Here is a 22716-nt window from a genome sequence, read left to right on the forward strand (position 1 = left end):
TTTGCTCTCTTGCACTTGTCTTTTTCTCCCTACCGCACACAGACATCACAAGTTTCGGTTGTCGGAATATCATATGAGCACTCCCTAGGACATCTGTCTTATTTTTCACATTTATTAGTTAAAATAGATTTGTTAAATTTCCTATAAATTACTTCACTAATAGTGTTGCCTGATACTATTGCATAAAACTGGTAAATCATATATTTTTTTAAGGATTATATAAAATGTACATTTTGGGAAAATGAAATTGTTCCTGAAAAGTTATCAGCATCACACAAAAATGGCACAAAATGTGTAGATAGTAAAATTATGTGGTAAATGTTTAGAACTAGAACAGCAATTATTATTTTCCAAGAGTGGAGTTAATAGAAAGGCATTAAATCGATTAGGCTATTACCACATTTTACTGGGATTATTTAAATTAGTAGATGAGCAAACAATATAATTATCAATAAATTTTACAAGGGATTTTTGGAAAATTATGATAAATTAATTGGATAAATTGCAACAGCACGCAGGATTATGTCAGGAGTCATTGGAAGCATGGCCTATATTAAACCCCAATTTACTAAACTGTAGTAAAATTCAAGTGTTGTTTATTTATCATTTTTCATAATCTGAACTACTAAAAAAATTAAAGCAGTCGCTTAACAATGCATTGATGCACCTAAAAATGCAATGTGATTAAAACCTTTAGTAAACAATGAGTGATTAACAATGGATCCATTTAAAATAAATTCCATTACGTTCCTGCAGTTCCTGTTCCACTGGCTGTACACATGAGCCATACATCCCGTACCTCTGACCCAGTCCACAGCTCCCTTTGGCCGATCGATAGGCTGTCAAAGTGCCTCGCAGGCGCAGCGACTGCAAGCCGTCTGAGATTTCGCCCTCTCATTGTCCATCTTCACTGTTTTAAGTGCATTTATCAGGTTACACGGCGACTCTCCTCCGCACTAATGCACAGCTGAGCAGCTGTCCTGAAAAACCTAATGGCAGACTTTTGTCCTGCTCGACTCCGGGACTTTCACCAGACTCTTATGCAACTACAGTTACAATGAAAGGTGAGACAATGAGGTTCACTGAGTCCCATTTAAATTCCCACGTAAGGTGAGTAGGTGTCACATCACAGAACAATCTGAACTAGATGCTATAAAAAATAAAAATAAACTACTATTTGACCAAAACATGCCAGTGGCTTTAAATCCTTCCTGTTTTGACTTAAAAGCATGAAAACAATTAAGGCCTCACTGAGACAAATGCACTAGCAGAGGCTGCAAAGACTTTCCAACCTTGTTGAGAAATGACTGCTTTTAAGCCAAAACTGTGTTGGGGCTCACTTTTACCGAGGTTGGTTGGTAATAAACAATGCATGCGCACACACAGAAACACACATTCCCTTAACGTTAACTGCATGTGAAGGGTTTTATTCGTTGCTTTGAGATTTATTTGCCGCTCTGTATCTTTATCTGTGGGATGAAGCTGTGAGGTAGCAGAAATATTTCTAACTATCAACACAATGTATCTACCTTTAACTATACAGAACACTGTAGTGGGAGGTGTGCATAGTTGTGTGTGTTTTGAGGAGGGGTCTTTTCTCAATGTTTTATTGCCTCTGCCATGTATTTACACGTTCTTATGGGCTTTTCCAATTTAAACACTGCTTTGGAAATAATGAAGGGAGATAAGGAACACTGATAAGAGTGGTTACGTCCATCAAATGGTAGAAAAAAGCCACACAGGCTCATTGCAGCATTATTACCAAGGAGCCAGAAAATGCTTCGAGCTCCATTATTAGGGTATTGCTTCATCTGAGTGGGCAGCTATCGGGTTTTGGGTGACAGTTATGTTTGGAGTTTTTTTTTATTCATGTCACTTTCACAAATACCTCATCAGATAAGATAATGATGCCTTAGACTAGCATCTTTTGAGTGAATTTTGCAAGGAAATTTGTATAGATCATTGGTTAAAGGCGTATCCATACCAGTAGTGTCGATAGTTCGCTTTCTTTGGTTCAGACCAAAATTATTTCATCCAAAGAAGACATTCGGTCTTCTTATAACTCCATCTCAAACCTTGACTTACATTTGCCTTAATGCCTGTGGCTATGGAAGACTGTTATGCATAAATAGGGGATTTCAGCTTTGGTACGAACCACAGTGCTTTCACACAGGTGGTGTTTAAGTGGTAAGCATGTCCACCACACAGTTCTAAGATCAAGGGTTCAATTTAATTTAAATATATTGCTTTACATTGATTTGCGTTATCTGATATATTGTGAATTAATATGTAAAAGTAAGGTTACCATTGTGTTTATTTATCTTGGTGAGGGGCAGTAGTTTTTTAATCTTTTTCTATACAAATGGGTATTTGTACTTCTATTTTATAATCATTCCTAAAGCTAAACTTCATGTATTGAACACTCTTTTTAAAGTATTATTCTGTATTTGTATGTGAGTTGCCTGAATGTCTCCTAGACTCACAACTGGGATACCTTCACGGGAGGATTTTATCAAGGCCCAAAGGTGCTCGGAGGAAATGGTCCAACTCAACTCCATAGGGAAACCACAGATGGGCTTGACCTTTTGCAGTGTGTCAAGCAAAGGTTAGAAATCTCCACTGGCCTTAAAACAAATGCACTTGCTCGCTATAATGGAGAAGGCCCCATGCCTCTCGCAGTTAAAACCAGCCACTCAGCCCCATGGGAGAATTCTCTCTCATGGAATTCTCTCTGCGTTTTCCCCATATTTACAGTACACAACCACAGTTTGGATGATGTAAAATTAGGTTAGTTGGTTGTTGTTTTTAAAACTTTTTCAAAAATCATGAATAAATGTAGGTTGTTAGAATGCCATTAAAATTCTTACTACACTATTACTTATACTCGACTATCAATTCTGTATCTGATCGGACACCAAAGACTGGAAGAGGGACATCACACATCCTTTATCCTTTTTCCAGATATATTGCGTAACTCTCATAAATATTTGCAAGATGCTCTGTCTGTCGGAGGCCCCATAGACATATTGTGCATCATATAACACTCACATACTCTTGCTCATAATTTACACATTTATATTCATATACACCTGATTTTGTATTTAAAATACGGCTCGTAAAATGTGATATATGGAAATGGACAGATCGCATGTGATTCCTGAATGAAATTTCATATAGATCAAATGCTTTAGTGTCCCTTCACTCTTCTGAACGAGGGTAGAGCCTTGACCATGTAGGTAATTTACAGTGTTATGAGATGAGTGCAAAACATGCTGTAAATAAATAAGAGTCTACCCATTTCATTTTAGGACAGAGGGAGGTTAGACACGACCCCCCACTCCCAACCTTACAGACACACACATGCACACCTCCTTTGCACACCGCTGCCCTTTTTGAAAGTGCGCCATCCCTTGGCTGGGCGCATGTGTATATCATCCAGAGGCAAGTGCAAATGGGGCAGCGAGCAACACTATGCAGTCCATTTGCTAATTTCAATATGGTGTCCGTCTGTGTGGCTTTGGCCTTGGGCACGGGCGCAGCCCCTCGCAAAAAAAGCCCCCTCCACTCACCCCTCTCTCGTTGTTCAACGCTCCCCCCATTGGCAAGCTTGTATGGTGTCCCTTTAACCTTGGTCTCAATCACAAACACACAAATGCACTCTTATTGACTGCATAAGAAATCATACACAGTACTTTTTGATCAAAGTGTATAGAAAATTCACTCAGGGAAATGTATTCAGCCTTGACAATATATATATATATTTGCATTCTTAACATAAAAGAGATTTGTATGTTCTAAAAAAAAGGTCAATTGAGGTAATTTGCTCAATAATGCCTCACACTGATGTGATTATGATCATTTCCCAGCTGTACGGTGCAATGGCAAATTGAATGTGTTTTCATGGTGATATTGTTCTTCTTTTGGTTGAGCTATAAACAAAAGGTAAAAAACAAGGAGATCAAAAAATAAATAAATAAATATTTTTTAAAAGCTACTTTATTCCAAGCCGTAGCAATAATCTTCCAAATTCCAATATAGCAATTTTTATTTGACAAATATGCATTCATTCCAAAGAGTCCCTTCTCTTTTTCTAGGGGTGTTTCTCTTCTTTGCTCTGTTTCCAGATTATTATTATTATTTTTTTTTTTTAGTCAAATCAGGTTACAGATCAGTCTAATCAGCTTGGGGCTTCCTGTATAAGGATATTTAGCAAATATGACCTATGGGACTATTTGTAACCATTCAGGTTTAAAATAAAAATAAAAAAAGCCAGCATTTACCCACCCTGTTGTCAGACTGAAACTTGGTACAGTCAAATTTCACAAGCCTGAAGTGATTTGCAATTAGGAATACCTTTCCTCAGCAGCTTGCATGGTGAGTAATGTATTTATTGTAATCCTGTCAAAGTTTCAATAATGCATTGATTTTTGGTCCATGTTAACTAGTAAATACAGAATCTCAAGTGTTTCAGATGCATTTGGTATAGTTGCATGTTGTTATATTGTCTTTTGTTTGTTTCTGGATATAATGATAGTGCTGGAAAGAAGAGGATTTAATAAGTTTCCATCTTACCATATCCTTTTCCGGACACTGCTTTACTATTTCTTTCCACATCAGATAACACACTCATTGTTTTACCCTCGCATGGCAGCTCACTGACTATGTTGCTGTTTCTTTTTTTACTGGCCTGTGAATTGTGAGTAAAAGATCTCTCATGAAATGTTTACGGTTGTTGCACATTGGGCCTCTTTGCACCGCCATACTTATCACCCAATGCCCATTCTGTTAAGAATGTGGAAGTGTTTGTCGCAGGAATAGCCCACAATCCTCAGTGCATTGTTGTATTATTTTTCCCCAGAATACCTCAATTAAGTCATTCTGCGCCAGGGTCCTGCCAGATTATGGATCCTTTACTAGGTGCTTACTCGATTAAGTAAAGGCAGAGAAATACAAATGGACATCAAGACTTCACAAGTTCAACAAAGTGACAAATTAAAGGTAAAACAGTTCCTTCTTCAACTAGACTTCCTTTCTCTCTATAGGAAGCCAGAGGGCAAAAGACAGAATGCTCAAGGCAGTTGCTCCATAGGAATGAGGCCTTTTAATGTAATGTACATTGTACAGTTTAGTGTATTCTAATGAAAAGAGCTCCACCTATGGACTACCTGTTAAACTGCAACTGACTAAAACACCTCCATTATATTTATTTATATATATACATTTATGTATACTTATATAAACTAAATAAGTTACTTGTGAGTTGTAGTAAGACTTGAAAAAACAAGTTTTAATAAATGAGAAAAACAAATGATATATATATATATTTGAAGTTACTGTGTTCATTTATTTTTAGCATTTATTAAAACTTGTTTTTTAAAGTCTAACCACAACTCACAAGCAACATATTGGGCCTTTAGGTGAACTCTAAATTGTATGACTTTTGTGCATGGGACTGGAATTTATTCATTTTGCCATTCTGGCAATGTGATGGACACTGATCATTCCCCCCGTGGCTGAGAGTCCGTCCAGAGTCATGTGTGATTATTTATTTGTCGCAATGGCAAGCGGCATGAATATGTTTGGAGGAATTGCACGTCATGTGTGCTGACAAAAGAAGATTCAGCACTTTTGATGATATGTGGTTACATTACTGCTCTCAAGGCTGACGCTGAGTTGAAATGCGCCAGTAACATTTCCTTTTATTTATATCCGTAGACCTTGGCTGAAATAAATGAGTTGAGACAAGTGTGAGGGCCTGATGTTACGAACAATTTCTTCCCGACGTGGCGGAAACGACATTCAACTCTTTCACTGCCAGCGTCTGACAGGCCGACGTAGCTGTGCGGCGGGAGGCCTCTTAAAAAAGATTCAATGTCGGCATCAATGTGAAAGTCATTGTGTCATTATCTTAAATCTTAACAATGCAGCAGGGATGCGAGTATGAAAGCCGAGAATATCTGTCAGGGCTATTCAGGTGATGTTTTATTCTCTGTGTACAGTGAGCCTAAGATTAGCGGTCCCAACCGACAAAGTCTCTGGCTTTGCCACAATTTACTGCCACTTTTAATATTCTGTCATAGTTAAAACATTTTACTGCTACTTTTTATGGCCATATCCTTATGTCCCGTGCTTATGAACTTTTCTATGCAAATCACTCACTTGAATCAAAAATAGATGTGGATGATCAAGCAACTGAGACATTCTCTCCCTTTTCTGGAAAGAGCACATCTTCCTTCTGTGTGGTCTACTGGATGGAAGTGGACAGCTGTCCCGACAAAGCAACCCATGTCGCTCTCACAGATTTGGATTTCAATCTGACGTCAACTCCAAAAGAAAAGTAGGCTTGAGACACATATTTTCTCATTGTATATAAGCGGTCAAGTGTTTTCAGTGTGAGAACAAACAAATCCTTTGGCTCAGTGCAACCCCTTCTTCCATCGTTAACTGTTCGGTGCCACACATGCAGTCACAGGGGACCACTTTCTCTGAGCTGCACATTTGTGCATGCTTCACCTCAGCTGTATTTTCACACACTTCTTGTTTATACTTCCTCTGAAGCTTGACAGGCCAGAGGCGGCCTGCGGGGAGGGAATTGAGAGGCGAAGAGGATGAGGTGAAGATTTACGGCATTGTGGAGCTGTCTCTTTGAGGACAATGTTTATGAATGCATTTAGATTTTGTCCTCCGACTTTGTCTGCTGCTGTCTGGAGCATCCCGTGTCAGAAAGCCAAGCAAAGGGAGCTGTGCTTTTTCATCTGCTCCATGGATCACATGCATAAGCATTGCGAGGGGTGGGGGCTCGAGTTGCTCCAGGAAAACTGACCAAAAGCCAGCCTGACTGGGCTATTGTACTGGTGCCGTGGTGACTGAGGGTCAGTCAATATTACATTAGTATGATCCCACTGTATGGCTACAATCACCGCAGTGACCCTTTCTTCTTCCAATGAGCTTTTAATGAGAGTTATTTGATTGAGAAAGGGGGCAGCCAGGAAGGGGTGGGGGCTGGTGTGATGCTGAATGTTCTGGGGCCTTCTAAAGTGCTCATGAACGGCCTTAATGAGGGTGCCAAATGGAGATATAAAGAGGCAATGGGTACACTTTTCACTTTAGTTTGACATGCTGTCACTGCCCCCTGAAGCCCTTGAGCGGGCATCGGTGAGGGTGTGACCACGTTTGGAGTCCGGCTCCTCCTTCTTGAACCCATTTTTGAAGATGTTGACCTTGGAGTCATGAGGCAACATAGAAAGGAGACTGTAGTTTTTATATCATCTTCCACCTACTGGGTTCATAGTTGTTTTTCTAATGAAATCTGTATGTTCATGTTGGACAAATATAAGAGCGCATGGAAACACAATTGGTTAAATTCATTACTCCAGGTCCAGGCCTGATTTTCTTTCCACTCATTTGGAGCACACGCAGCACTATTGGATCTCGTACAGACGTATAAACAACCCCCCCAAGCCTCCCTCCTCCCCTGTGTTGCCATGACCCTGATCTGTGTTAAACAAGTTCACCATCTTCCTCTTCCTCAAGTCCCAGTCAATGGGTGTCAATATGCTGGATTGGTCAGTCGACAGCATCTCAAAAGGGAGTCGATGAGAGGCTGATAAGCAGCAAGAGGCTGATTTGTTTTCATAATGACGGCTTAAATCAGAGCGCGGCGGCCCTCTCGTTGACCCGACATCACCTTAAATGGCGAGCGTTCGTCAATAATGGGATGAACACAAACTCTGGACTGTCAGCTCACAGCATTTAAAAAGGACGGGATTCTGAAAATGGACATTTAAATTTAGAGAAAATGTGAGGAAAGAGCTTTCTGGAATTAACTGACTATTATATATTTGGAGTTAACTTAGGACATAGAACAGTGCATGTAACAGTCATTGATTGTTTTATTCTTTGTGACTCCAAAGTTATTGATTGTGGGTCTTGTATTGTGTGTGGACGCAGTAGGCAATTTTTCGAGGCATAAATGAGAAAATACGCTTGACTTGCTTCATTGTAGTTGTTTAAATACTAGCTGTTTCTTTTTTCTATCTGAATAAAGGCAATTACGTCATATTTCAGCTCCTCGTTGTCATTGACCTAATTGACTCCTGCTTACAATGATAATTTTACTAAACATAGATATATAAAGACTTCAATATAAAATATGATATATTGACACGTGTGGCAAATGAGACTAAGAGTGGACTTTTCAATGGCTCATTTCCCTCCCTTAACATAAAGATTGTTGCTGCATATCTTTGACCACTTTATAGTATGAAAGCAAACAATAGCCTTTTACAAGAGAGCCCTCCTTCTCCCCCTCTATGAAAGGCTTTTATGGTGTGACAGTTGCACTATACCTCCGCAATTACTTTTCAATTAGCACGCCGAACATTTCCAACACTGCGGCGCAATTATTTTATAGCTCGGTGTCTTAGCCCATTAATGGCGCCACCAACAGCGCGGGAAGTGATAAACCATCTGGCCCGGCTCCCAAAGAGATAGAGCACACTTAATGGAGTGAAAAAGTAAAAGCAATTAATGTCACATTAATATAATGATAATAATGCCCCCACATACAGCTCAGGCAGGAAGAGCAAGGCGGTGGCACACTGTTAAACTGGAGAGAGGGTGCATTGATGCCCTGATGCAGCCTCCACGGCAAAGGGGACTGATTCACTACTACTCTTCCGGCACACTTCAGCCAAGTGGTCACAATTAGTTCACTGCTGTCATCCACTTAGTACGTACCTATAATCAATTTGAAAAGAGGAGGTGTGAGTTTAAATAAGCTTTTAAAGCAGGTTGCCCACGTATTGATAAATATTTCCTCATCCAAACACAACCTTCTTAAATTTTGTGACAGATTTCCCCTTTTTATTTAGTCGCAGCAAGTCTCCCTTTTAAAAACATTGTTATATTAAAAAAACAAATATTGCTTCCAGACAATCAGCTAAAGATTATGCATCAATTGACTTTCAGTCAGCGAGTCAGCATTGTTGTCCTTGCACACAAAAAAGACATAAACAATTGCGTAGGTGGACTTTTTTGAGAAAGACAGAAATGAGAAGCTAAAGGATTACCAAATGCTCTTTTAACATTGCAAATATATCACACATTTCAACTGATTGAAGACCCCTGCTGTGAATTGTTTAATTTGTTACATGTATGAAAATGTGTGCACGGGCGTGTGCGTGCTCAAGCCTGTCTCAGGAGTAGCCCCCCTCCTGTCCTATATCTCCTGACCCCTCTGTGTTCTGGCCGCCCCGCTCTGTTTGTGTTAATTCCTCTACATCTCCAGGGTGGCTTACATTAGAATATCTTAACCACTGGGCTGCATTAGCATAGTGTGATGGATGCCGCTGAATCTCCACGCCAGATAATGTCCACATTTTGCATTTTAAACTAAGCTACGCAATGGACGTGCTATCCATTTTCGCAAGGGAAAATGAGGTCCTGGTGGGAGAGTGTTGGCACTTTGTCATCCCCATGCAAAATCCCTGCCCAGCTTTTTATGACACCTCTGGGGCACCATATAGCGACAGGTTGAGGGTCATTGCCTAGCAATGGTCAGCTGTGATGTCACATAAACACTAAGCAAACTTGGGTGTCACATCGCGCCTGCTTGTTTGTTTAGAGCGCTCCAAAGTTGGCGATGGAGTGCCTGTTTGGCTTCCTCCTGCAATATTCATGCGTTTCTGGACGTCCACCTGTCTGCCCCGCTCCACATGGTACACACTGCGCTCTCTCTCGCATAGTTACGTTCAAGTGAAGCGTGATAGATCATGCATAATTTCCATTTTAATCTGTCCAGTCCTGCAGACTACTGCAGTGTAGCCGGTCAGCCGCCGCCGCCACTGTGTTTTGATTTCTGTTGCGAGGCTGACTCAGTCTTCAGTGGTTGATCAATAGGAATAAATCAGAGGGGCTTTTATGTGACACCACATACTTGTACATTTATAAGCCTCTTTACGAGATAACATCTCAACACTAGCTGGTTTCATACACAATGGCACTGTACTGGTGGTGCACAGGAGATCCAATGTAGAGGCTCTTTCCAAATGTCTTATTAGCAGCAAGCGCAATAATAAACAAAACCATTAATAATTGATCATCTATATCTGCGATGTGATTATCCAGGGACCAGTCACAGGTGTCAGGTCTCTTATGAAAACTGGGCTAGGAAAACTTGTGAAATTAGAAACACGTTTTAGTATGACACAAGATTTTTCTTTGAAGTTTTAAAACTCACGGTCGAGTTGGAAGAAAGAAACTTAATTCATGTACTTTATTTTCACAGTTGCCTGCAGTGGTGTGCTCTTAAAATTGTGAATATAATTAAAGGGTAAATATCATTGCCGATATCAGCTGAATAATAGGCAGGAATAGTCGCCTCTTCACACAACCATGAAAGGCAGGGATGGCTGTGAAGTCCAATCATTCTGTAAAGCTCTGCTAATTACGTTTGACTAATTATGATCCTTTTGCATGCCAATATAAGCTTTAAATTCTCTCCCCTTATTACCATATAGGATCTTTCTGCGGTTCATTGGTGGTAATTGCAACAAAGACCTGCCTTTTCTGTTTATTTTCAAATGAAATATTAGCTCTGAGTACTTTTTGTGTTAGGCAGTGGGAGTAATTACACTGTCACAGCTCCCCACCAATTGACCGCTTCACAATGTGATCAAGTGAGACTTTAATTAGATGCTTGGACATTAGTGTGTCTGCGTGTTTTTGCCTGTGTGTGCGTGTGTTTTTGTCAGGTTAGGAAAAGCAGGCAGGATGCTTTCAACAGCAGGCACATTGACTGAGCTCCAATTACATCCGCCTTTAAGTAGCAAATTGATTGGGGAAGGCGAGGGTGCCTTTACGAGCTAAGTGTTTCTGAATAGAGCTGCTGCACATATACCTCCGTTCCTGTCCTTTCTGGTGCCTCATAAAGATACTGCCCGTGGGTGGAATGGAGTGTTGAGTCTGTGAAAAGCAGGAGGGATAATGTAACAACAGGCGAGCGGACGGGGCGTATTGTGGCAAAGACAGGATGTCTCAAGGGTTCGGGGGTGAGTGGTACTTCCTCTAGGTGCACGGCAAGGATTGCCAATGTTCTCCCCTTCTATTTGTCCATGGATGATGGATAGCAACAGTGGGGAGAACAAAACCAAGCATTCTTCATGCTGTCACCCCACTGAAACGGCGACATAACAGGATTTGGTCACAATGCAGAGTTGAGCACTTCAGAGAGATGCCAGGCCATCGTGCCACTTCCACTAGCTAGTCAAAGACTGCATCCATCACCACCGAGCGCCCCCTTAGCATCTGACTTTTGTCTTCGCCTAGGCGTCCCAGTGCAAGTCATCAGGGACGTCATGTGATAAATTTATGGCTATTGTTATACAGCTGTTTTTGTTATTTCTCTAAAGAATTGGTATGTTGAATGGAAATGTGGAAAATGTGTGTTTCTTTTAGCACATACTGATGGTGCACTTGTGGAGATATGTTCATTGGGAATGTCAAAAGTCTTTGTTTGACTAGAAACTAGTGCAGAGTGCACCCTAGAAAAATAATCAGATGAACCCTCATGTTGGGGAGTAAATGTGGTAGAAAATGTTTGTGAGATTGCCAAACCAAACTTAAGATCAAAATTATCACTGATGTTGGAAGTGGAAGATGCTGCCTCAAAATAACCAGACTAGGAAAATGTGTTGATACTGATTGTGGTTCCCTAAAATGGAAAGTAAATATATACTGTTCTGTTATGTCCACCACCACCAAAGGTGTATTTGGATGGTATTTTATTTGGATATGCATTCCAATGTTATAGATTTGGAAAAAAAATGCAAAAAAACCCAAGCTTATTGCTTCATTTGAGTGGGGAATATTCCTTCTTGGTCTAAACTTCACAAAAATATTTGTCAATAGTCATTCTTGTATTTGCAGGGGTGCAGCAGTGTCAAAGGGTAAAAGATTAACCCTATCTAACAGAGAAAGGTTCATGCTCCTATCAGGATCAGAAAGGTTTAAACCTCCTAGAAAACAAGTAACACAAGAAATGACAGTGTCTCCTGTCCGGGCCTTGAATACCTGGACATCACAGTTGTATTCATGATGGGAAGATTGTAGTGTGGGGATCTAGATATGAATGTGTGAGGTTGGTGGAGGGGAGCTTTTAGAGGTGTGGAGCATTCTTAAAATTAAAAGTTGAAGCCTATTAGTCTGTGTTTGGTAGCTGAGCACGCGTCCATGCCTAGCAAGGCTGCTAATAGGAAAAGATGTGTGGAAGTGTATGATTTATGGTTGCACGCAGGCAGGGGTGGAATAATTTGGTGCAGAACGGGTACTTACTGAACGGCAACATCTCGGCTACTTATCCGTACTTTCTGGTGATAAATTAGCCCGTGCTTAAAGTAGCCGGAGACCCATTTTTCATTTTGATTACTACACTTGATATCTCTTTCTTTTTTTACTCTCTCTTTGTCAGCCGTGGTTCTTGGCATTTCTGTATTGGTGTGAGGTGTTTATGTGTGTTCAGCCCAGTGAGCAGTCGGTAACCCCTCAGCTCCTGAAATCTGTAGACACCCCTCCTACTCCACATGTACAAACACAGCAAGTATGTTAATTGCAAAGCAGACCCAACACGGCCTCAGTGACACGGCTTTTCTCGTTGACCGTGAGCTGTCCTGCTGCCAATTGAACGGTGGGCTCCTGTCAGTCAGCGGACGACCCTTGCTGAGACCTCCCTTGCCCAGACAAGGTTCCCATTGATCCCTCATCACCCCTCTGACAGGCAACAACATCAGTGGGGAAAATAAGCAGGTGAAATATTAAGTTATAAGTCCACTTCCAATCAATGAACAGACCCAGAAGCAACGAGGGATGGGACCCGGTTCCCAAGGTAGAGGCCCGACGAGCCAGGGGGTAATGCAATTGAGGTCTGCAGATCACCCCAAAGACCTGCCGGCATACGTGAGGCCAAGCCTTCAATACTGAGGCGCTCACCCAATAACCTCTGCCAAGTCCTCCAATGCTTGTTGGCATCCTCTGCTATTATCCTCCACTTGGCAGTGCCACCCATGCCTATTGCCCAGCCCAACTGGACACTACAGACGGCATAAATAAAACATATGAGAGTTGTAATGAGAAAAAGACATGTAGGAACATTTGGATGGAGTATATACCAGGTCCTTATTATGTGGAGTTTGCATGTTCTCCCCGGGCTTGCGTGGGTTTTCTCCGGGTACTCCGGTTTCCTCCCACATCCAAAAAAAACTTGCAGGGTAGGACGTAAATGGTTGTCTGTTTCCTTGTGCCTTGTGATTGGCTGGCCACCAATCCATGGCATCGCCTGTGAGGATAAACGGTGAGCGAATGAATACATTCCAAACTAATAAGACTATTTTAAATATGTAAAGTTCCAGAATTCTAATTTTCCAAAAGTACAAGTTTCCCCAAAACTATTTATATTTTCTATGAGCTTCCAAAATGTTGATATGATAAATATTATTTTTCACTTTTTGAGCTTGAAAACAACAGCCCTCAACAATTGCCCGGCTCGCTTGCGATGTTTCAGCATCTCTGCTTGTGGAAAAAAAGACAAACAGAACCAACAGCTCCCCCTTTTGTTGTCGACCACAGCAGCATGTCATTGATCGCACATCATGTGTCTCAAGTCCATTGTCCCACATAGATGTGTTGTACTGGTTAGTCTAAGCTCCCCTTGAGGGTCATCCAGCTTGGCAGGTGTCAGTGGTTATCTTGGCCTGTCTTCCGTGGATAGGTGAGGTGATGGTGGACCCCTGTTGGCGCCACCTGGCCAGTAGACCCTCTCCTCTGTCCCCCTCTTCACTCAACCCATCCTCCACATTTGTGTGGCTGACTGACAGCTATGTTCCAGCTGTGGGACACTCGCCCTAGCAACCCATGGCTGATAAAATGTTAATGTAATTAACAGATAATGGCTGTTGTTTTTAGCTGTCAATACTCTGGACTGAGAAGGGATAAAGGATTGAAGCTGCACAAAGTCACATTCAGATATCTGCCAGCCTTTGTAAAATTCAATTATTTCACCATCACTACCCCCTCTTGTCTTCAATTGTAACCATCCCAGTCGGAGACGGGAAGCCATCCACCTTTACATCTAGGGGTCTTCATGGTGATATCGACAGTTCTAGTGATGTTTGGTGTGAATGTGGACTTTTCTTCTTTCTCATTCAGCAATGTTGTCCTGCAATCCTGCTTTCAGATCATTAATCACTTGAGTGAGGCAAGCAGCCAAAGGGGCTCCTCTCACCTCGGACAGCATGTCGGACACAGCCAGCCAGCCAGTCGGCCGCAAGACAAATGTATTTATATTTGTAACCAAAACCATGCCTCCTATCAGGACGTGGCCATTGCTACTTTGGACATTGGCTGCCTGACTATTCTCGTATTTTAATAAGTATCAAGCCCAAACAAGATTAGGCACTTCCAGTTTACAAAATGTCAGTGAAGGCAGCGCTATCACTCATAATAAATGGGTTTATGCAAACAGTGGGGTTTTTTGCCCATGCATGAGAGCTTGTTTGGTGTGCACCACAGTGATACTGTATGCTGATATGCAATTATTCTAAAGAGTATCAAAAGTTCAGGTGTGAGTGTCCCATCTTGCTGTCGCGGTGGGGGACGCTATAGGCCGCTACAGATTACCACAGGAATATTCCATGAATAAAACTTGGGATGATAAGGGGGAACCTGCTAGTATGATAAAATGCATTGCATAAGGAATGGTTCTTTGTTTATACATATTTTGTTTTCCGTCTGCCTCCGAAGCAGATACATGTGATGGTTTTTAAAAGCCTTAAATACTGCTATATTGACTCACAACATTTTCAGAGCGGGACATTTATCAGGGATACTCAAGCGTTTTTTTTTTTTTGTCTCCAGTTGAGAGTGTTTACTTTAACTAATGACACCTAATCATCATTTGTGTCACACAATTGCTCTCATTGTTTTAATGATCACAACTGCTTCAATTTTTAGTGCACCATTTAGGGCAGGTTTTTCTATAGTTATTACCAAAGTGTTTATGCAATTCCATCCAGTGGAAGTGTTCATTAATCCTAGAATGGTCATTGGAGAAACAAAGACACTTTAGTTTAGTTTAAAAAAAAAAATCAATGTCAAGGATATTTTTTAAATCATCATCATTAAACTAAAATCTTTGTGTACTCTGCGTGACACCACCTGTGTTCTCTTTTATGAAGCAGTTGCAATAAACACTCTAAATTGGCCCCAGGTATAAGTGTAAGGTTTCTAACCATATAAAAAATATAAATGTGGTCAGTAGCTTTTCTGTACAATTGCAAATTCTACGTGAAATATTTGACCGTCAAGCTTTGCCCGCAGGTCACAACGAAACAGCTGTTCGGCATTGAGCCGCGACACAACACCGCTGGGAAACCATGCAGGCAAGCGGTGCGTCAAGCAGCAACGGCCTCCACTAGGTGCATCACGGTTACGGCTCCTCCAATTTTCGAAGTCAAACTGCAACGCAGCAGATTTCAAATCAGCGACGGTAAGATGCCGAACTGCACTTTATTTTGCAAGTACAATGTAGAGATTACGGTGATAGGTATGATTTCCAGAAACACATATAGTACAGACAGAAGTGCAAAGAAATTCTGGTTCAATCTTCTCGATGAAAATGCACATAGGTGCCTTTCCCCTCTGTTGAGCTATGATCCATTACTTACTCTATGTCTTCACATAACCTTTCCTCCCCCGCACGGTCTCATCTCGTATCCCAGTCATTACATCTCCCTCCCAACTCCCATCCTGCTACTGAGTAGAACCCAATGGTGCTGATTAATCTGCTGTATTTGACTTAATGAGAGGTCATTCACATATTAGATCGCAATAGCTGCAGAGATCAATGATAGATGGCCACTTTACACTAAAGTTCTGAGAAGAACAGGAGCCAATCTGTAAAGGCTTGGTTAAATATTCCCCCTTTTGTAATGTATTTTGTTTTACACGATGTGAAATGTATTTTAGAACATCTAAACAGAAAGTGAAGTCACGCAACAGCGGAGCTATTTAGATTCTCTGTGCGCCTTGGCAATTGCAAGATAAGGTCTATGTTGTGACTGAATACTGTTTGTGTGTTAACACTTCATACACAATAGGTCATTCAATAACAGCACGCGTCAAGAAAAAGAGACATGCTGTAGCAAAGATGACCCACTCCCTTTGCACACACACAAAAGGGATTATGAATTGATTTCTTCCACATCTTCCTTGCTGAATGTAGTAATGTGTCCACTTGACCTTTTATGGCAGCCTTCTAACTGCTCAATGGGCTTCTCAAGTGTTTGACCCTGGCCTTTTCAGCACTGCAGGTGTCCTGCATCCATAGCGTGCAGTCCAATGATCACCATCACAATGTTGCTGCATGTGCAATAATTTGTTTATTTTGTTAGAAATTTCATAATGCACAACAATTTTACCCTTGCCCATCACTTTGAAACCAGGATCACACCCTGTATGTTATGGAGAAACTATGCAGTCAGTGATTCAAAGCAGCGTTATCGTTCCATAAAGACACAGTATAGTGTTATCACCGTGACTAGGAAATAAAAAAAAAGGGTATATAAATAAGACAAAACATTGCTCAAATTTTCCCATCCCATTTAACATCTTTAACATTATACAAACCTGCACATAATCTCTATGCTCTGAAAAATCAACCAGAAGATAGTTTAGTATCATGTAAAGGCTCTTTAAACCTAACCTGGAGGGATAAATACCATCAGACCATGCAATGGTGCACGCTGGCAGGTGTAGAATTTGCTGGTCTTGGTCCAAAGTTCCATCTCAGGTCCACAAGATGTGCGATGGGGCGCAGCAATGTGAACCTGCATCTGTTATGAATGGGACAACAGCACAGCAGCCGTCCTGTCCTCACGGTTGGTCCGACACTATCCTAATACTCTCCAGTCTGTCACTTGCAGCTCCCTGCAAAGTTAATTGTGAACTGGAGTGGCGCTCTGGGGCCCTCTCGCTAAGCAGCCCCTAATGACAGGCGGAGAGACAGCTACACATGTTCACCGGCTCTCCCACCGGAGGAAGGCTACAGATAGCGCTCGTGCACAGACACTGACCTGTCACAAAGCTGTCAGCAGCCAGCCTGTCTTCCTGCACGGCCCAGCACGCAGCCCTACTATCCCAGGTGCTCGGCTGACAATCTCCGTGGTCGCTTACGTTTACTGCTCCGCCAAACCGGCCGGGTGCCCCTGTAATTCATTAAAGCTGGGATTTATCCAAATCAACCTTGGTCACTATTGAAAAAAACAACTACTACTACTACAAAAACATGCTGGACAAGAGTAAACAGCATTTTTGGGGCTTCTAATTGCTGTCCATAGTACTATAGTAGTAGGTGTTGTGTATACTCAATGTAGAGGTTACTGTAGAATCTCATTTCAGTGTATGGAATTTATGGAAGTAGTATAAAGTAAATAGATATAAATATCTACAGATTAATTCATTCATTTTGGTTATTTACTGTTGTTGCAATAAGTTAAAATCAATTAAATTTTGAACAAAGCAAACTATTCAATGGCTAAACTATTGAGATTACAAATTCCAAGGGGTCAGTTTACACACTAGTGTCTTCCGTTTATGGGATTCCTGAGATGTGTTTTGCGTCCATGAAAGATTCTTCCGTTGGTTTAATGGAGCTCAACACAGACGTATGGAACACATGTGCTAATATCTCCTCATAGGAGCCCAAATGAGCCATTACAGCAGCTAATCTGACAGGCACACAGCATTCAGTCCCCCATCTGCCAGCTTGGGTGCCAAGAGTCACTGTGCATTCCTTCTGAGTGCCGAGCGGGGACGGACGGGCCAGATGGACACCCACTTTTGCATCGAGCCATTGACCATGGATGTAAAGCGATGCAGGCAAGCAGAGGGCGGCTTTAAGCACACAACCAGAAAGCATGAAAGAGTTTCAGCTTCGGCACTCATGGGAGATCCCCTTGCTTTTGCTTTTTTTAGCCCATGGAGATCTAGGAGAGAAAATGTGGAGGGAACAATGGACCAATCTAGGCTGGCGTCTACCTCACTGGGAAGAAGACATATAACATTAATGGTATCCGTTAACATCTCCTTAACCCGGAGGACCCCAAAAGACCCCCACTCCCCATCCCCCTTTGGTTGCTGAGCACCTCGAACCCTCCACCACCCCCCCTCACAGCCCACTCACAAGCCCACCTTGGTCCCCTCAGCTTTCACCCCCTCCGGCTCTGCTCCCTGGGGGCCTGTTTGTTTCCCTGCCAGGGGCACAGGCGGCGGAACACTGATGAGGTGCTCAGGCCACCGTGAAATGTGCCATAACCTGCCAGCGCAGCGGCCTGGTGAGATTGCTGTATTTACTTTTTAATCTGGCCGCCTTAATACATGCGATAAAAACTTTGTCACATTAGATGGTGACAGATGGGCCCGGAGATGTTATTACTGGTTAGAGGAGGCACGGGGGAGAAAGTGTTGGGAGGAGCGGGACCGGGCTCAGGGACCACGGGGGCGGTGAGGGAGAGAAAAGCAATGCCCCCAATCACGATAATTTTTCATCACCCCAATTACATTGTTGAGTGCGTCGCGGCAGCAGCATGTGCACAAGCAGTCCTGCTGCTGGTAAAAGAGCGAGGCAGAGAGACATAAATAAAGATAAAATGAGGTGCCCTAGGTCTCCTATCCTGCTGACTATTCTTCTGCCATCCCTCCCAACTGATGGAGCCCTCCCACCCCCCTTTAAATGAAGGCCAAATCTTATTTAGATAAGAGAACTGAACTGCTGCCTGGGATGAGAGCATCATTGTTTTTTACTGATGGCTGGAGAGTTGGGGACAAGGTGGGTGCACATATATTGGTGTGCTTTGTGAAGAGAGGTTGTTGCGTTTGTTGTTGGGTTTTTTTTTAATCAAATGAGAAAGCAAGGATGTTTTTTTGTGTGTTGACGAAATCATAAGAGAAATAAAATATGTGACTGGCTACACAATATTTCTTGTAAATGGGAAAGGTATATAAGTACACAGTGAAAACAATTGCTACAGTGTGTATCAGAGAAATCACCAGTTAGGAGGAAAAGGGGATAATTTATTATAATCATACTTGACAATCACATTTTTTTTATTTCATTGTCAAAAATAATTTGTCAAAAAATTTGTTTATCACATGTCGTACACTGAAGTTCCTCACATTCCTTTCACAATTCATTCTTTGCTTCAGTCCCTATCTTGTTTATGTTATCTTGAAAATTAATTTGCATGGGACCAGAGCATCGATTTGCCTCAAGCAGCGTGGGTTTAACAACTGTTTTCTTATTTTAATTGTTGTGTGAATTAAATAGGGATGTTTGTGACTCAAATATTGCAGGTAATGAGAATGTGCAAGCAGCTGGGAAGCTGCGGGCCTGCACTGCGCATCATTAGGAGCTCAGAGGCTGCCAGACTCCACGCCAGCGTAAGCCACTAATGAAAAGAATGTAGTCACAGATCTCATTTTTCAGGCAATTCTTGTGTAAACTGGAGATTTTCCAGTGTATGCACAGTGGAACAGGGAGCCACACATAAATCACACAGCCAGGCTCCTGGCATTGCAGGAAAGGGGGGTTTCAAGCACACCCTAACCACACAGATATACTCGTATGCTGCAAGAACCTGCAAAAGCACGTCAAGAGGGAACACCTAAACCTGTCCTCACCCACATACATACCCCATGTCATGTAGTACTCTCTATCCATCTTGACATACTGTCCTTAAGCCTTTTCTCCCTCACAAACACCTTCCCACTGCTACCCATATCCATGCATACCATCGAAATGGGTCATTTTCAATTAAATACAATATTAATTACTCCGAGCATCATTACCGATATGTGAGATTTGAGTAATTAGTATAATAGTTTTGGAGTCACGCTCATTAAATATGAAAATTACAGCAGTTGAAAGAATTGTTTCCATGATCAATCTTGTATGGACAAAGAGGAAATGATTTAGAGAATAGCGTTTATTGTACAATTAACTCTATTACAAGCTGCCAGGGAAGGGGAAAGAAATGAAGAAAAAAAAGGGGCAGTGAATTAGGAAGCCGCTGAGAGAACGTTTACAAGAGACGCCGTCGGCAACTTGCTGCACATTTTCAAAAGTAACGAGATGAGACACTTTGCAAAGCACACAATACCCTCGAGAGGACTCAGCCTCATCACCCTCTCAATTAGGAAAACTGTTAAATGTAAGACTTGTTGATCTCATCTGGTTAACACCATCTCTGTTCTCAAGTTTGGCAGAAAGGCACTCAAATTTAATAACAGGTCATTGTCACTTTATCGTAAAGTTGGATTATTATAGTAAGTATTGCCATCTTAATCGGAAATGTTTGGAATGCAATCCCTGCAGGTGAAGTACAATTATATTCTCATAAATCAATGGAAAAGTGATGTGTTAGAACAAAAAAAGCTTGTTTTCTCACAACAAATAAAGGATGGATGGTCTCCAAATTCAGTGCTCCACCAGTGTTTGTGCGCATCGGGTTCTCGCTCCCTCCAGTGCTCTGGTAAACACATTGCACAGGACCATAGCCAGTGCAAAAGACCCCAATAGCGTTGCTCTATGACCTCAGCATGTGAATAGCTTTGGAGCTCAAAACGGACTCCCTTTTTGAATGCTGGAGAGGCTTTTGTATGTTTATTACAGCAAAGCTGTGAAAATAACCATGTTTGTGTTTCCTCTTCCCTTTCCAGGTGATCTGTCATATCTAGGACCTCAGAGTACAGGGCACACACTCTGTGTGTTGGTCCCTGTGGCATTTGGGCAAAGGGAACACCCCTGCTTGGCACTGCTATTCGTTTACTTTCATTTGTATGCAGTAATGGCAGCCATGGCAAAATAAACAAGACCCAAAAGTGGTCATATAGCGATAGGCAAATGCCGTCACTCATGACACTAATGCCCTTGCTCTTCATCTATTTAGAACAGAAATCTATAGCCATTGTGCTGTAACCAACCTGTAACTGCTCCCTAGTTTATCAAACTTGGTATATATTAAATTTGGAGTTTTCAAATTAGATACCTGTTTGTGGAAACTCTTCTCAAATTGTGCCAAAGTTTTACTAGAGAATTTGTGCCTGTGAGAAAGCTGTGTTAATGGCACTTTTTTTGTTCTGAACTATTTTAAAGAAAAAAGAAAGCTTGCAAACAAATCAAACTTAATACCAATCAATCAATTAAATATGGCGTGCCTATTCATCATGTTGTTTATTTGTGTTCAAGCTTATACACATTTGAATCAAACATGTACTAGTGACAATATTTCTTTAAAATGTCCTAAACGATAACATTTTCCCCATCAGTTTGTCTGATAATTGTAAGTTCATTCTCTAATGGTTACTATATTTCACACAAAGGTTAGGGCTAGACAAAAAACATTTAATAAGCCAAACCATTGTCCACTTACTTGAGTGTTAGTGTTTAAAATAGAGCCCAAATAGAGGCAAAATTCTCCTCTGCTTATGACCTTGTACCTTGACTGCCTTTGTGAATCTGCTTGTATGCAACATAAATATATGAATATATGCAATAATGCTATCTTCAGCCACATGAATACTGGCCCTCAATAATATTGTAATACTAACCTCCAGACTGCATGCCTGATAGCCAATACTTTATCACAGCTCTTCCCTTTTTATGGGTCTGGTGTCTCTTTAAAATGATTGCCCCTGTTTTGATCTGATTAATTTTGTGTGAGCACAAACAATTACTTTTCATCTTTATCTGCGGAGGGAATCACCCCTTTTTATGGGTATCATTTATTACAGGTGGACAGCTACTTGTTTATTGGAATTTCAAGCAGCCTATCGCAGGCCAGATCTACCACAGTCTATATTTACATTTCAACTTCAGCTAAACAGGCATGACAAACACACATAGCAAAGGGCCAGAAACGACCGCACTTCATTTACATACACTTTCCTCTCTTCCAGGCCAGACTGAACTGGACTTGATGCAAAAGTTCCTGACGTGTGGGCAGAAGGCACAAAGCAGGTGGGGGAGGAAATAAATGAGTGAGACACCAAGAGAGAAAGAGGAAAACTGCCATGGGATGCTGAGAGCAGCTCCACTGAGGATGCATTTCAGCTTTCAGGTGAGTGTCCATCATTCAGGGGAGGAGGATGGGTTCATGGCCTCTGAAATCCATCCATGGCAAGGGGCTCTTCACAATGAATATAAATATATAAGCATATGTGTGCGTGCGCGCACTATGGCCAGGACCAATCTTGACAAGCCAACAGCTGGTAATTATGAATTGGCTTGCAGAGTGGGAGACAGGCTTGTGAATATGCAGAGCTAAAATGGCACGCAGAGCCAATGCAACACAAGTGTCAGACCCCTACTGCACCTAAAGTGTCAAAGCTTGACCTGGATGTCAATCACTGCGAAAGGCCAGGCAACATTACAAGGATCGCTTGGATTCAACCCAAAATCTGCCGTTTGACTCTTAACTAAATTTTGTTCAAGTACCTGTTTTAATGTTAATACAAAAAAAGCTAATATGATATTAACCATGTGAAAAATAGGGTGAAGTTTGTCTTCTGTTTTTTTTATAAATACTATTTAATCATTATCACTGTGAACTAAACTCGGAAATTATGCTTTAAACCTCACACAAGCAATCACAATGCCCGCAAGGC

The 22716-nt window shown here is 41.6% G+C and overlaps 1 protein-coding gene across 4 annotated transcripts; it reads left to right on the forward strand.

Moving 5' to 3' along the window:
• The first annotated feature begins 4110 nt into the window (after positions 1–4110).
• On the forward strand, positions 4111–22457 carry LOC144206579 (uncharacterized). 4 transcript variants are annotated; one of them, XR_013328384.1, is made up of 5 exons: positions 4111–4374; positions 4859–4998; positions 15373–15541; positions 22009–22169; positions 22343–22457. XR_013328384.1 is itself a non-coding variant. In XM_077731628.1 (4 exons), the coding sequence occupies exons 1-4, from the start codon at positions 9679–9681 to the stop codon at positions 20785–20787; spliced, it is 315 nt and encodes a 104-aa protein (XP_077587754.1). In that variant the 5' UTR covers positions 9597–9678; the 3' UTR covers positions 20788–21147. The 4 variants fall into 4 exon arrangements, 1 of the variants encoding a protein (XP_077587754.1); XR_013328385.1 differs by lacking the exons at positions 22009–22169; positions 22343–22457 and adding an exon at positions 20770–21147; XR_013328386.1 differs by lacking the exons at positions 22009–22169; positions 22343–22457 and adding an exon at positions 16977–17237.
• Positions 22458–22716: the final 259 nt, after the last annotated feature.

This window comes from Stigmatopora nigra, chromosome 13 (genome assembly GCF_051989575.1).
Source record: "Stigmatopora nigra isolate UIUO_SnigA chromosome 13, RoL_Snig_1.1, whole genome shotgun sequence".
In the NCBI taxonomy this organism is placed as follows: Eukaryota; Metazoa; Chordata; class Actinopteri; order Syngnathiformes; family Syngnathidae; genus Stigmatopora; species Stigmatopora nigra.